We start from the raw sequence: 14,981 nt of genomic DNA, 5'->3' as shown, positions 1-14,981 counted from the left end.
GTATTGCTGTACATTCCCAGCAACGTGGGTATATCAACGATCGTGGTTAAATAAAAAATCCCTGTATACGATCGAATCAATTAGAAACAAATGCCCCTATCTCAAGGCGATCACGAAATCAAATATTCACCATTGACAAATGTAACATACCTATGTACCAAGTTTCATTAGAATGTGAGATTATTTCTTACAAAGTCGGTGGAAAGCCGAAAATTTTATCATTATGCAAATTGGTTAATTATCATTGAAATTGTATTTAGAGTATTTATGAATGGGTTTGAGTTAATAATATCCCAGATTATCCCAGAGCATTTATGTAACAGGTTCAATGAAATGTGATGATCATGCATATTACCTAAATTGGGTAATTATTATGCTCTAATTTTAATCATGTCTTTAGCATTGTTTCCGGGCACTTGTATACCTAGTCTTAACGGAATCCAATAATTGTTTTTTGAGATTAATTAAAATTTACAGATTTCAACATAAAACTAATAAGGTGTGTGCAATGACCCAGATTGTCATTGAAACGTTGTGATTAGTATATGCGATATTAGTAGACAATTGACAATTTATTATGCAAATTAGGTAGTTGATCTGTAGTTAAAATATGATCAAAACACAAACCGAGATGGCTGCAAGTATATCTTCGATTAGATTAAAAAATGAATAGTCTGGAACATGCATAATGTATGTAACAAATATGAACAAAAATTCATAATTGAATATGGGCACCTTGGGATGCTTAAATTTGGCCACAAAAGACAGAATGTTTTTATATGCAGGTTGCTCCTATGTTATGTTTTTGTTCTGCCTTATGTGGTCACTGTACAGTAGGAAAGTTCTAGCGAATAGTATGTGCCTGATATGAACGAAAATATTTTCAACGAACAAGATGGCTACTAGTCAACGATCTTTAACCACCTTCGAATCTGACTTGGACATGCATTCATTTATGGTACATCCTAAATATTAAAAGTAAACAGCACATGGGCGACACGGAATTAGAAGTATGGCAGCCAGTAGGATTGTTTTAATTAACTGTAAATTTAAATGAATTGTCATAGATATCTATCCTAAAATATTGTATTGCAAAATCTGAACACACGCGCGCACACACGCACCTACCCCCTTCTTCCACTACACACACACACACACACGCACGCGCGCCAAGCTCTTTGTATTGACAGAACAATTACCTTATTTGTATTTGATAAATACATTAACTGCTTCCTCTGCCCCATACTTCACTATGTGCCTCAAATTTGACTTTAAGGACTAGCTTTCTACCAGACTATATAATGCCTCTCTTACCTACGAGGTTAATATTGGCCAGCTCATTTGATATGCTAAGGTCTGTACTACATTGACATTGGCTTTTCCAGTTAACAAGATATCAGATTACAATAATGTCATTTGTTTGATACGTTCAATAAAATCAAATATATTTCAACAATTATTACACTCTCCCAACATATCATCAATGACACATTGTACTGAATAATTAATACACACATATATTCTACCGAGTTTAATAAACCCAACAGATAGACTAGTATTGACTGTTTCTGTACACTGTATTCGTTAATTACAATAACGCGGTATACTTAACATTACATTATAACTTATAAGCTACAGAAAAAGCACAATAACAATTCATTTGCAGTCATCAGTACGTTCTCCATTTTTGAAAAATGGGTGGTGCTCATGGTCCGAAAGCCTGTTGAGGAAATACACACGCTGTTACTGAATTGTATTAAGAGTTTGTTGTAATCAGTAATTTTAATTCATATTGCCCTGTGTACTATTGATATCCTAAAACTGTTGTACAATCTTGTGTGAAATTACTGTGGAGTTCATTATGTTCGAGCGGGCCTGGTATGTACGAAGGCCATCAACTCGCCAGCTGGCTTGTTTCAATATTCTCATTGAAAGGGTGCCAAAGAACCCACAACACGAGGTGAATAAGGCGTGCCTCTTATCACAGATGTGGTCGAATGCTAACCTACCTCGTGACAATCATTTGTGTAATTTATAATAGTAATGCTATGAACTGGACATGTTTTGCGTTTCATTTTCATGTGGAGGTGTGAACATATTTAATGGATTTAGTCTTAATACTGAAGAACTGGTAGGTTATTACAGTTATTACACACAGTTATATAACAAACAAAATACATATGACAAACGATGCTAAAATCGTTATGATCCGTGCTTACCATTCCAGTAAACATCCACGATAATTGCGATTTAACCCACTGATTGCCTTCATTTCTTCTGAACTTAATTCAAAGTCCAATACCTTGAATGACAAACTACAAGTTAATCATCCAATTGTTTCGCATTTACAGGTTGATATGGTGGACCACACAAGAATCCATTGCAGAGCTCGAACAAAATATAACCTAATAAACATTGACGAAGGTTTACCTCGAAGTTTTCTTTTATTCGTGCAGGGGTAACACTTTTTGCCAAGACGATTAATCCTCTTTGTAACTGGAAATGTATCAACACTTGTGCGGGCGTTTTATTGTGAGCCTTGGCAATTGTGCCTACTATGGGGTCTTTCAGTGGAAATGGATCTTCTTCTTTTATCCTAATAGATCACACATTACACGGAACTCATTTCTATTGTGTTTTGAATAGAACTACATGTATATATAGGTCTATTTGTTGAAGACAAATATATATGTATTTGTCTTCGGCAAATCGTATGGATTCTACACCGCTATATAATATTTGTATGAATAGCAGCCTTGCTTATTTCTATTATAAGCTGTAATTGCCACTTCCACTCATATAGGATAGTATACGTGAAATTACCTATTCAGTTTAGGATAATAAGAAAAAATAAATAAAACCCGGGATTGGATTTACGATGAAACTTGTATACATCATGTATATATTCACATTGACATACCATGGTCTGGCCGGCGATCCTAGAGGACTATATGCTGTCATAACAATATTTTTTGATTCGCAATAAGATACGAGGTCTTCTTGGGTCAAGTATGGATTACATTCAACCTGTGAAATACAAGGTAACATAAACATTTGAACTACAAATCAAGTATATTTTGAGTTTATTATCTAATGGACGATTAATAACAACTTGCATATTTAACTTCCTTGTTTAGTCTTAGTGTAAAACACATTTTAGTATATATATGCATGTGCAATTTTTTTAAATGCGACTATCCAGTACACAATTACATCTATCGATCTGAGTTATTGAATGATATACTAAAATGACTCGTATACACACATGTTTCATTAATATAGTTAATAAATACACGTTGCTCGGACTGATAAATATGATATATAGAAGATAATATTTGGTAATCGTTGTCCTAAGCAACTATTAAAAATAGCTAGACGTTTCGAGCAATTGCTCTTTATCGATAGCATAGAAGTAAGTGTTTCTTATGTTCTACCTATACATTTAAACATTTACGTTTTTGGGCCGCATGGGTTTGACCTTTACACGCGATATGAAGGAATTTAATATGTGGTCGTCGGATAATATTTCTAATTAAAATTAAAAGATACAATTTTAATATTGTAGAAATGAGTTCAAGTTGCATTCTAAATTTTGTAGAAACCGATTTGAATTAGAGTAACTTTCTGGAAAATAAGTTACAACGTTACATTATTGAGTTTGTACAGATACATTGAAAGACAAACACAGCTCTCCGAATAGTAATTGAATAGTAAATACCATGTTACCATTCATACTAATGAATATGAATATATGAAATGTGTTGAATGTGTCTACATATGAATGTCTTTTACTGCTAAATTTATTAAAGTTGTGGAACAATATGAAATGAAAATGAAAGTTTGACAATTCTTTATCCCTTAGTTATGATATCATACTGTCGTATTGCCAGACTCGTTATCAAAACGTATACATCAAGAGTACGACTGGGTGTACCTTTTCTCCTATGAACAAAAACATTATTTTTGTTCACTTACCTGTAAAACAGACACTGGTACACGGGCAATTGCGCTCACCCTATCCACCTGTTTCCTGTTAAAATTTGACAAGCCGATTGCCTTACATAACCCTTCATCAACTAGTAATTCCATTGCCTGAATTAAAGAGGAAACGTGTTTACATATTTTTAGAGGGGAGACACAAATAAAACTGTCCGTCCCTGATACGTACATAATGTAATCACGCATACCACATCTTTGAATTGCCATACATATTTCATCTGACAGTTGGTTTATATCTTCATTTGGAAAGCATCCCTGTTTGGGTGGTCATATTCGATTATAGTATATGTCAGTTTTAATTGTTTTCATAGTTATGAGATTGTTATGAGATTGTTCGTTTGGGTCTCATCTTGAAATCAGAAGTCTCAAGGTTTCGAAGTGTCGGCTTGTTTTCTCATTTTTGTATCCTGGATTTCAAACTGTATGTTGTATTTGAAAACATTGGTTTGTGGTGTGGTGCACATTATTACATACTCGTTCATTTGCCACGAAGATATTGTTACAGTTAATGGTGCGTTTTCAGGAAGAATATACGATATTTATATACGAGGAAATATACTTACCTTCCATGTATCAGTGAAGTCTGTGTCACTGTAACGGATCTTTCCATTTTCATCTTTAGGAAACATTCCCTTTCCTCTCTAAGTATAAATGGAATAAATAAATAACTGATGGTGTGATGGTGAATACATCTCCAGTCCCTCTCTAATAATTTATTGCTTTGATCGATTTTCGACTTCTATGCGCCATTTTGATATTGCATTGTGATTTGCCTGTCATTAAATCAATGTATTTTAGGAATGTGCTTCATTACAAATAACGAATATATTCTCAACCACTCTAATTGAACGACAGTTTGTTTGTTTTTTACTCAAGAGAACCTGGGTCTAAACCAATTTACGGCACCAGTATACACAATGGATTTTAAAACTTATTAATCCATTTATTTGGTTGGGGAGCTAACTTTAGCTCCAGGCATCATGTCGTGCAAATTGTTACGCTAGGGTTCTGCGCATGCGTTAACTAGAGTAACATCGTAACCGGACGGCTAAAAAAAAAAGAAGAAATTTAACCCGCCGAGAGGAAAATATGGAAGTAATATGTCACCGAGGGTTGGCATGAAAGCAGATGGAACAAAGGGAGCCGAGAAACAGGACAGGAAAGTGGACGAAATGCTATCGGCATCCAGTGAAAGTGCGGAAGGCCAGAATCAAATAATAATAACTTTATTACACTACTAAAAAAACCTTCAGAGGGTTTTTGTATGGTAAGGAACATAAATACATACAATACATAAGAGATAAAAAATAAAATGTTAGTAAAATAAAATAAATTAATTACAAGATGGCGACCTCCAAAAGGCAATGAAGTTATCCAGTAAGGATCGGTCGGAAATGATGTTGAGATTGCTTTTCTCGATAAGGGAGGCAGTAGACAAGATTGAACCTATGAATCGGCAGATTGAGGAGACAAAGCACAAAGTCTCAGAGTTAGAAGAATCATTAAATCATTTCTACGAACAGGTAGAGAATATCGAAAAAAGAGACCACAGCGGGGAAACACGTGACAAGATGGTGGACAAACCACAGGGAGCCCAGGAACTATAATCAACTGTAATACGAACCAGTTGAGCAAGGCTAACCTAGTCGTGACCTCGATGTGGTTCGTAACCAGTCTTGCGATTGGTTGTTGACAAATGCTGAACAGGCCACGCCTCCAACTGTGCCATGCGTTCGGGCAAACCATTAGGAATTCCAAAATGGAGTAAATTTGTGTAGTTTTCTTGATTTATTCTGCAGATATCGGTAAAATGTAGGTAAGGCTTTGGCGAAATTCGAAGGAGCAACTAATATTCTTCAACCTGGTATTTTTTTTAGATTTTATTTTTTATTTTTTTCGTCTGTTTTTTCGAGTTTAAAAAATGTGAGCCTTCATCCCTTGTCTATTTCTTACACTAGATACCAGCCGATACCCCCCCCCCCCCCCCCGCTCATAGAGACTGCGTATTACAGTTGATTATAGTTCCTGGGCTCCCTGTGGACAAACTGAAACTAAAAGTTTGGGAAATTGAAACCAGACTGAGTGATTCAGAAAACAAGAACGACGATTTGGAAAACAGATCGCGACGAATGAACTTAAACTTCCATAACTTCCCAGAAGGAGCAGAAAAACACGAGAAATCGTGTTCAGAATTTATAAAGAAATTCGTCTTGAATCATATGAAGGTCAGAGGTGTCGAAAACCACGTGGCCATTCAAAGAGCTCATAGAGTGCCTTCGTTTCCGTTGCGGTCTGGTAAGACGCATAACAGTAACATTTGTTGACGCAAGTGTATCAAGATCAATATTATTTGCAGCTCCAGGCACACTTAAGAACAACAAGTTCGAAGGAAAGGACATCTTCATAACAGATGACGTGAGATGGTTTCACATCTAAAAACGTGGTCTCCTTTGTTACCATATGTATCATAAAAAAAGAAGTATTACTATATATGAATAATAGACTACAGGAACAATCCAATGTAATTTCATAACAATGTAATGTATCAATGAAGCGCCTAATAAAAAGTATATAAAAACAAAAAAATATTACGCTATGCCGTGCATCTGCTGTTATGTTATATTCACTTCTACATTGGCGCGAGCTATTTATTTGAGAAATAAATTATATAATTGTACTTACTACATATGCCATTGGCCAGTGAATTAAATACAAATCTAAATATTGCAGTTGTAAATCTTTGAGCGAAGTCAAAAGGGCGTCCTTGACGTCTTCTGGATGATGGTCTACATTCCACAGCTGTTTAACACAACAAAACACAACTAATATTCATATGTACAGCATTGCCCAGAACATCAACAGTAGCTAGATAGCACTTGCAACTCGGAGATGCCAGCCTGTGCTATTTCCTTTGAAGTTTCCAAAACAATATTTCCCTGGTAATTATATGCATATACTCTTTGAGCCTTCAATTCTGAAAATTCAGCCAGGTGTTGTTAACAATACGTGTGGACATCACCTGTGCATTTTTTGTATTACTACTGACATGATTAGTCTCGTGGGAGTCTTGTCAGGAAAAGTCACATAGGGCAAGTCAAGTGGATTATTGTGTGGTAAAAAAATCACTTCTCAAACAGATTAATTATTTGAAAGTTAATACACTTTGACCATTGTTCACTATATTAGCAATCAAAACTGACATTACATTGAATCCATACAAAAAATATATTTATATACATATTTATAAAGTTAATTTCATTACACAGCTTAACCCTGAAGAGTCAACTAAAAATGAAAGCCTTAATTTATAATCAGGATAATGAAGCTATCCCACCATTCAATGTGATTTTTTTTAAAATTAAAGCTAGGAAAAGCAATGGTAAAGATCAAAAATAGAAGTTTTGCTGTGATTTAGATCAAGCACGTGAAAGCCTAAACAACTTGACAAATTTCTATTTGACCAAAACCTGATAATGTAGAAAACTGTAATCCACAACTTGATAAACAATTTAACTGAAAACGAAATCATTACAGCTATCAAAAAACTTAAGTTGGTAAATCTGCAGGACCTGATTCTATTATCAATGAAATGTTCAACTCCTTATAAACATTATTAGCTTGTATTAATAAATTATTCAATCAGATGTTATCAAATTGATGTTTTCCAGCAGAATAGCGTACAAGTTATATAGTTTCTGTTCACACATCTGGAAACATTTCTGATATTAATTACAGGGGGGTATCCCCATCTAATTGTACATCTAAAAATCTCAACAGCATTATTCACAATATGATTTAAAATGTTCATAGATAACAGATAACATTTTCATCCTCAAGTCAATTAGCAATAACTATACTAATAGCATTGGAAAGAATTATCTTATGTCTGCTTTGTTAGCATACGTAAAGCATATGATGGTATTTGGCATGTAACGTCTACTTCAATGGCTTATCTGATAATTTAAAGAAATCAGAGCTTGTCAGTCTTAATGGCACCAATATTATTGTCTACTTTTTGCAGATGATATTGACAAACGCAGGTACGGCTACATGATTGTTTGAAAGCAACTGTAACAAGTGGAGATTTGGATTTAATAACAAAATTAAAATTATTTATAATAACATGGGAAGATAGATAGATGGCAAATGTTATCTGGGAAACCAGCAGGTTGAAGTTGTTTCTACTTTTCAAAGTATTGGTACTTTTACAATTGCCATCGATAATCTAGTCAAGAAAACAATGCGTACAATAGGTGCATTAAAACAAACACTTAGCGATACACAATTACAATCCTAATCATTTCATTTTTTATATATGATATATAGGGTGGTTTTACTTTCAAACTTTACTCAATAACTGAAGACAATTTTATCTAAAATGTTATCCAAAAGCAGTGACTAGAGCTGAACTTGGTAGATATCTTCTCATTATTGATATTAGCTCACAAATATTAAAGTAATATCAAACGCTAAACTCAATTAAGAATAATTAGCTTCTGCACTGTGATTTCATTACTGGCAATAAAATGAATGGTAATTCTGGTACAGCTTTTGATTATTCACATTAACTAAAATTAGTGATGAATCTAACACTATAGAGTTCAAAACAAAATTCAAACTAATTTACTATAATAAAGTCTGGTTCTAACTAATTAAATAAGTTTGAACTAATTTTGGAATATGATATTCAGAACAAATTAACACGTCAGCTTCACTAAGTTTGCATTTCTTCTCATTGATTGCCAATTGAAAAACTTAAATATAATAAAACAAAGCAAAGGCTATTGGTGATGACTTTCATGTTTCACTCACAAATAATAAAGTTGTTCAAGTTCGTACTAAATGTGAAGCCGAATTAGCAATTTATGATGACAACATTGTAAGTTTTCAACTCTTGAGACATTTACGTTCTTACTAGCAACTAAAACTAGCTTCGTTGTCAATTGTTTGGAAAAATTTATCGATTAATTTTATAAGATTCATTGATGAACGTCGCCTTGATTGGCCTTCGTGTCACCCATTTACGTCATAAAAATTTCGAATTACATGAAAGGTGAAATTATGTGTATGCTATACCTTCGTGACTACAAATAAATCTTCTCTTTTCACAGTGCCGTCGGTAAGCTTTGCATTCAGTGCCACGCCCACTTCTTTCTCGTTTTGATAAGCACGCGCAGTATCAATATGGCGATAACCAATGTCAATAGCCTTCTTAACGGCGTCGGTGACTTCGCCTGGTTTAGACTGAAATAGAGCAAGTGTGACAATATACAGCTAGGTTACGTGTTTATCAAAAAGTCGGATATATAGTGAACACATTTATTTCTCACAAACTCGTGGGGTGGCAGAACAACTAGTTCATCGCAAATACGGATAGTTCTAGTATCCTACTGGTTTCGTCCCATTGACTTACTAAACCTTTCTTGTGTTGCGTCATCTATCGACGTCTTAAACACAATGAGGGAGTTAAATCACCCTATCAGAAATGTGTATTTTTCTTCTTAGTTGCGTTCGCGAACAAAAACGATCAATAACGTTAGCCTGTGCAATGAAAACCTCATCGTCCCAATCGCACGGTTTTTTGGTGCCGACTTCATCAACCCGTGCGGGATGTCGGAAATGGCGACGTGTAGCACGGTTACTTCTGGTAACCGAGCGTGTTGAGTGTGTTTATGTTTTAACAAAGTAATAAAACTGTCAACTCAAATCTCAGAAACTCTACTCGACTGATCATTCAAGAGTTGATCTGTTGAACAATTTTCCTGATTTGCCACTCCCTGTCTTCGTTGCAAAAAATCATCTTTTTTCAGCTAGTAATGCTTCAATTGCATGGTTTTGGTGATCGGTGAGGCTTTTTATCTTGAAAAACTGTATGATCTGTTCTGCTTGGGTAGCCTATTAAACAAATCCGCTCTACTGTATTTTGATTCAAGATAGCTGATTGGCTGTTTATTTTTGTCGCATCTCCCCTCCTTGTCGTTAAGGGCGCCCATTAAATACACACTGCAGTGGTTCAATCTGCCAAGGGTTAGTTTGGAGGGGTGACCCGAAACAAACGTTCCTTGGCTGGCGAAGATGTAAAAACGTATATGAACGCTTAGCTTAGCTTAGCTTTTTAAGACTCAGTATAGATTCTTAGCACTACTAACGAAGTGTGTGCGAACGTTTTGCTCGAGCTAAGCACTAAAATGACTTTGTATCCAATGTCTATAACGTAAAACAAGTGGTGGCGGCACTGAGGCAGGCGGGGCGATCGCCCCCTCGGAAAAAATGTTGGGGCGTTGCCCCTCCAAAATCAAGCTGAAACTTTTTGTGTCAGCAAAATGTTCCCCTCAAGATGCAGGAAATAGCGTTTCAGGGGGTCTATATTTCAAAATGTTTAAGGGGGAGCATGCCCGGACCGCAAGATTGGTGAGCAGATCTCCGCGAATAGACCTAGTACGAGCCATTCCATTAGAGCGCGTTCGTTCCATTAGAGAGCGGTCTCAGCGACCAGGTGGCAATGTCATGCTATCAAATCAGCGAGACGTGTGATCAAATGACCATCGCTGGATACAGATATAACGGCAACTGCCGATAGCTTTAGTCACTTTCCTAACCGTTACGAAAAGAATTGCTCGTTCGGAGACAGTTTTTGTAAAAGCGACAGCTTTGATCGACACACTGTTAATTCACTCTATCTTCCCTGACACCATACGCGCTCGCACTGTTAGCGGGCAGAGTAAAACGGATTATGTCAAGACATGGACCGAGTACTAACGTCTCTGTATTTTATTGATTTGACCCCCGGGGTATTTGACATCAAAGCTATAAAATATATAAAATACAATGCCTTGGTATCGTTTGAGCACTTCAATTATTTAATCAGCCAAGAGAACTTTTCATTCCTTTAGAGACAAGTCGCTCTTCATTCTCTTACAGGCCAGTATGACCCAAACCACCCTGTACGTCACTGTATTTACTTGATTTGACATGGGAGCTATAGCATATATGTAATAAATCTCAATTATCAACAAACAACATAATGAACTCTCAAGAAAAAGCTCCACAAATGTAGGAGAATGCAATTTACAGTTTTTTTTATATCACTTTTCATTCTCTGGATATTCAACTTTTCATCAGTATTTTATTGTTTGAAGTACGCACAAGTAATTCTTCAACAGCCTACTTGGGTGTACTGCTGATATGTTGCTATCTGAATGAACGATGTCTGAACATCATAAACATAAAACTATTTCCTGATTATATCGATGTTATGTTCTTCTCATTACGCATTGAATTATGTCACCTTCGGTGGTCGTCTAATTTAGTCAATGTCATAACGTCATTGCTATCTCTTACATAACACTATATGGTCTCTTCAAAACGTTATCCAGAATCCCAAAACATTTGAAACACTTGTCCGACGTTTCTCTCTTTTTGAAAGCCGGCGCGGTGAACATGAGCTGGCCCGGAATCTGGTTCTTTAAAAAGTTTTAGTACTGTGCCAGTTTTAATTTGTCGGCACTTGTCCAAATCTAAATTTGTCTTTTATAAATAAGGACAACTGTTCCGCGTAGGAATCTACGGTATGGCGGTATAAGGAGAATGTCCATCCTAACTTTTTCTTGTTGATTTTCTCGATGGGAAACGTGTAAATTCTCACCTCACCATTCCGCCCAAAATACAACGTTTCAAAAAAATGACGAATTGGTGTTTTCTATTGAATTGCCCAAAATATAACACCACACACAGGGAAAACTCAATCCCAAAAATTATGACACTACTTTCATCCAAAAATAAAAACATATAAAAATTCCCATATATACTCTCAAGCAAAGATACTGGCATAATTATAGGACATGCCAATTATATTTACACAACGCAAAAGTTTATTTGACATTTAAATACTAGTTACGCTTTATTTTTTATAATATTTTTACATATATCTTGTTATTATTTTGAAACTCTTTTTTATTAATATTAATGGAACGAACGCGCTCTAATGGGATGGCTCGAGCTCGGTCTTTTTCGATCTCGCCCACCCACGCAGCTGTCTCTGACAACTAACATGTATACCTTCCTAGTTACTATACTGAGTAAAAAAGGCCGTGACAATGTTTACCACAATCATTTATACACAGTCAAATATTTACATTTAAAAACCATAAATAAGACCATTCAACGAATGTCATAACAGTATGTCAGCAATAATAAATCACGATTTATTGCGTTATTATTTGTGTACTTTTATACTTTCTTCAATTTGTTACATTTCGCTACAACTACCACAGATCAATGGCAAGCTTCAATGCGATTAGACCGATGCTTCTACGTGGGTTTATGTTTGGTCCTATGTTGCGTAATTTGGTTTTGCCCAGGGGAAATATGCACTATTTTACTACCGGTATATGTAGCTAAATAATCTTCTTCTATTTATTTGTTTCCATGTCTTACCCAATGCCAGCATAATTTTACCCATCCCACCGCCTGAACGCAATTGAAAGCTTTCCTCACTGAGGCTAAGGCTGATAACGTAGATCATATGTCTACAAACGGGTTTTGCCGATGAGGGCGTGGATCGTCGCCGGGACAGTGTTTCGACTCGAATATTGAAATTAATGTGATTTTATCTGGGCTGACATTAGCGTTCAGAATATGTACTGCCTACTGCCGCATGTCGCGGGAAGACGTCGGGAACGGACAAATCAAAGTTATGAAATGGTCATAAGAATGAATACAGTACCACGTGACAAGTATGAATGATCTCTAAAAATAGTTAAGTATTAATATTGCAAGCAGCTTGTCGGCTGAAATAGCTCCGCTGTTAGCAATTCACATTTCAAATTAAAAACTGAAGATATCATTAGAAATTGAAGAATATGTATAGTATCAAAGCAATCAGGCTTGCGGTTTATAACAAGAAATTGGAAATATCACGTTTTACCAAAAATGACAAAAATATTCATCAAAATTAGAGAATTGAAGATATCAACACGAAATGAACAAATCTGACAAAAGACTACCCCAAGAACCGATGTTGCAAATATGAAAGCATTTAGTTTAACGGTTTTGAAAAAGAAGACAAAAATGTAAAAACTACATACTACAGACGACAGACGAGGATGGACAATGAGTAGTATGAAAAGCTCCGCGTCGTAGACTTTGTCACAGTAATCGAGACTATACGCTACAGTGTTAACAGAGTTAACGCTTTAACTTACCAACCAGGTTCCAAAACCGAGTCTTGGCATATTTGCTCCATTTGGAAGCTTCTGAAACGGGACTGCCATAATTGAGCAAGGGTTTTAACAGTCTTTCCTGCAACGTTTAAAATACCATCACAAAATGAAATGCCCAACCCACACCTTTTGAATTGTATTGTACACTGACCTCAGTTACTTATTAGTTAGATTAGAACAAAAGATAACCATACGTGCACTTTGATCGTTACATGCAGTTCTGTTCACAATTTAACTTTGAAACCACCACTCATACTTGAACCCTAGCAATGACACAGCAATGTTTTATAACGTTGGGGAATGCAACTGGTGATATAAGCAATGAAGATTTCATTTGATGTCACGGAGGCATTTGTAATACAATTACGACTTCAGTGTTTCTGTTAATAGAAGAGAATATAGACACATGAATATTTTTTACCAACGTAAATGTTGACATAAAATCAATAAATAAGACAAATTGTTACGAATTATTGTAGTGTACAGGGAACTTTGACCCCTTTACAGCCCATGTACAGGTACCAGGTTCGACCTAAAGTTCATTAAATCTAGTCCAGCTTTATTCATCCAAACGGTCAGCTGAGGTAACGCCTCGCTGTCACCTTCTCTAACAAACTCTCCAATCAAACTCTAAGGCGTGGCAGTGTGAACATGCGATCAGCCAATCGGTGCAGCCGTTGTCGCGTGATTACCAGGGATCTGTCTCGCGGTTAAAGCAATGTATCTACAAGAGAACTGGTGATGAATATGAACAATCACTGCCTCAGCACAAAGACTGTTGTGTAAAACAAGGGAATGTAAAAGGAAATGTATTGTAGTGTTACCTCCGGGCAATTTACGCCGTGATTTGCGAGTTTTATTAGATTGATAAACGCCGAGGGCGGCTTTAGGTAAACGTAGTGTTCCAAGTTATTATTTCTCAGTACTTATTCACTGTTACAATGCTGTACCATTACTTTCACCATCCTACTACAGCCAGATCTGAAGGCCTTTGCCTCATTCTGGCCACGCTGTGTGGCGCGGATCGCGTGGACGGGTTTCATGTTCTCTGCACGTAAAAAGCTTGGTTATTAAGCATCCTTTTTGGGGGATGCCCTGTGGCCGAGGGGAAGAAGTGTAGTGGCGTGAAGCTAGGCGATTAGGTGCCGTATGCGAGCGCCGGTTCGAGTCACGCACGCAGTACGTGTTTACTATAATTAGACATAGTCTTTACCTTGCCGTTTATTCGGTGTTATTTGCATACTCACACATATCCGTGCATACCATTCTGTTTTATTGTGTGGGGAAAAGCTCTCATGCACACAATCATAATAACTGGAAATGGTTTTCTCCCTGATTTGTAGAAAACTGTTTCTCAACTTGTCTCTTTATTTGGTTTCAGTTTTGTGATTGAATGCTGAACAGGCCACGCCTCCAACTGTGCCGTGCGCTCGGGCAAACTGTTAGGAATTCCTAAATGGAGTCAATTTGTGTAGTTTTCTTGATTTATTCTGCAGATATCGGTAAAATGTAGGTAAGGCTTTGGCGAAATTTGAGGGAGTGTAATGAATTTGTTTTTGCGTATCTGTTGACCGACTTAATTAACTGATTATTAGCGAATTGCTGTGTTATGTCTGTCATCGTGTAGGCCTATTTGAAGTTTTGGACGGAACTTGGCTCAGTGATTTGGAACTAATTACGAGATAATCGTCGCCATTCTGACAGTTTATATTCATAGTTATTTTTTTTTTTTTTTTTTTTTATTCATAGTTATTAATGTAG

General features: G+C 36.2%; 1 protein-coding gene across 1 annotated transcript; it reads right to left on the bottom strand.

Annotated features, from left to right (window-relative positions):
* Positions 1-1,516: 1,516 nt before the first annotated feature.
* On the bottom strand, positions 1,517-13,344 carry LOC100369086 (aldo-keto reductase family 1 member B1-like). Its single transcript, XM_085507621.1, has 9 exons — positions 13,203-13,344; positions 9,076-9,243; positions 6,682-6,798; positions 4,563-4,640; positions 3,976-4,092; positions 2,921-3,027; positions 2,431-2,596; positions 2,220-2,302; positions 1,517-1,720 (listed from the first exon to the last, which is right to left on the bottom strand). The coding sequence occupies exons 1-9, from the start codon at positions 13,269-13,271 to the stop codon at positions 1,657-1,659; spliced, it is 969 nt and encodes a 322-aa protein (XP_085363747.1). The 5' UTR covers positions 13,272-13,344; the 3' UTR covers positions 1,517-1,656.
* Between the last annotated feature and the right edge of the window lie 1,637 nt (positions 13,345-14,981).

This window comes from Saccoglossus kowalevskii, chromosome 14, assembly GCF_978046115.1.
Source record: "Saccoglossus kowalevskii chromosome 14, keSacKowa6.1, whole genome shotgun sequence".
NCBI lineage: Eukaryota > Metazoa > Hemichordata > Enteropneusta > Harrimaniidae > Saccoglossus > Saccoglossus kowalevskii.
The sequence above is the reverse complement of the archived record's forward strand: the minus strand, read 5'-3'. Positions and strand labels throughout refer to the sequence as shown.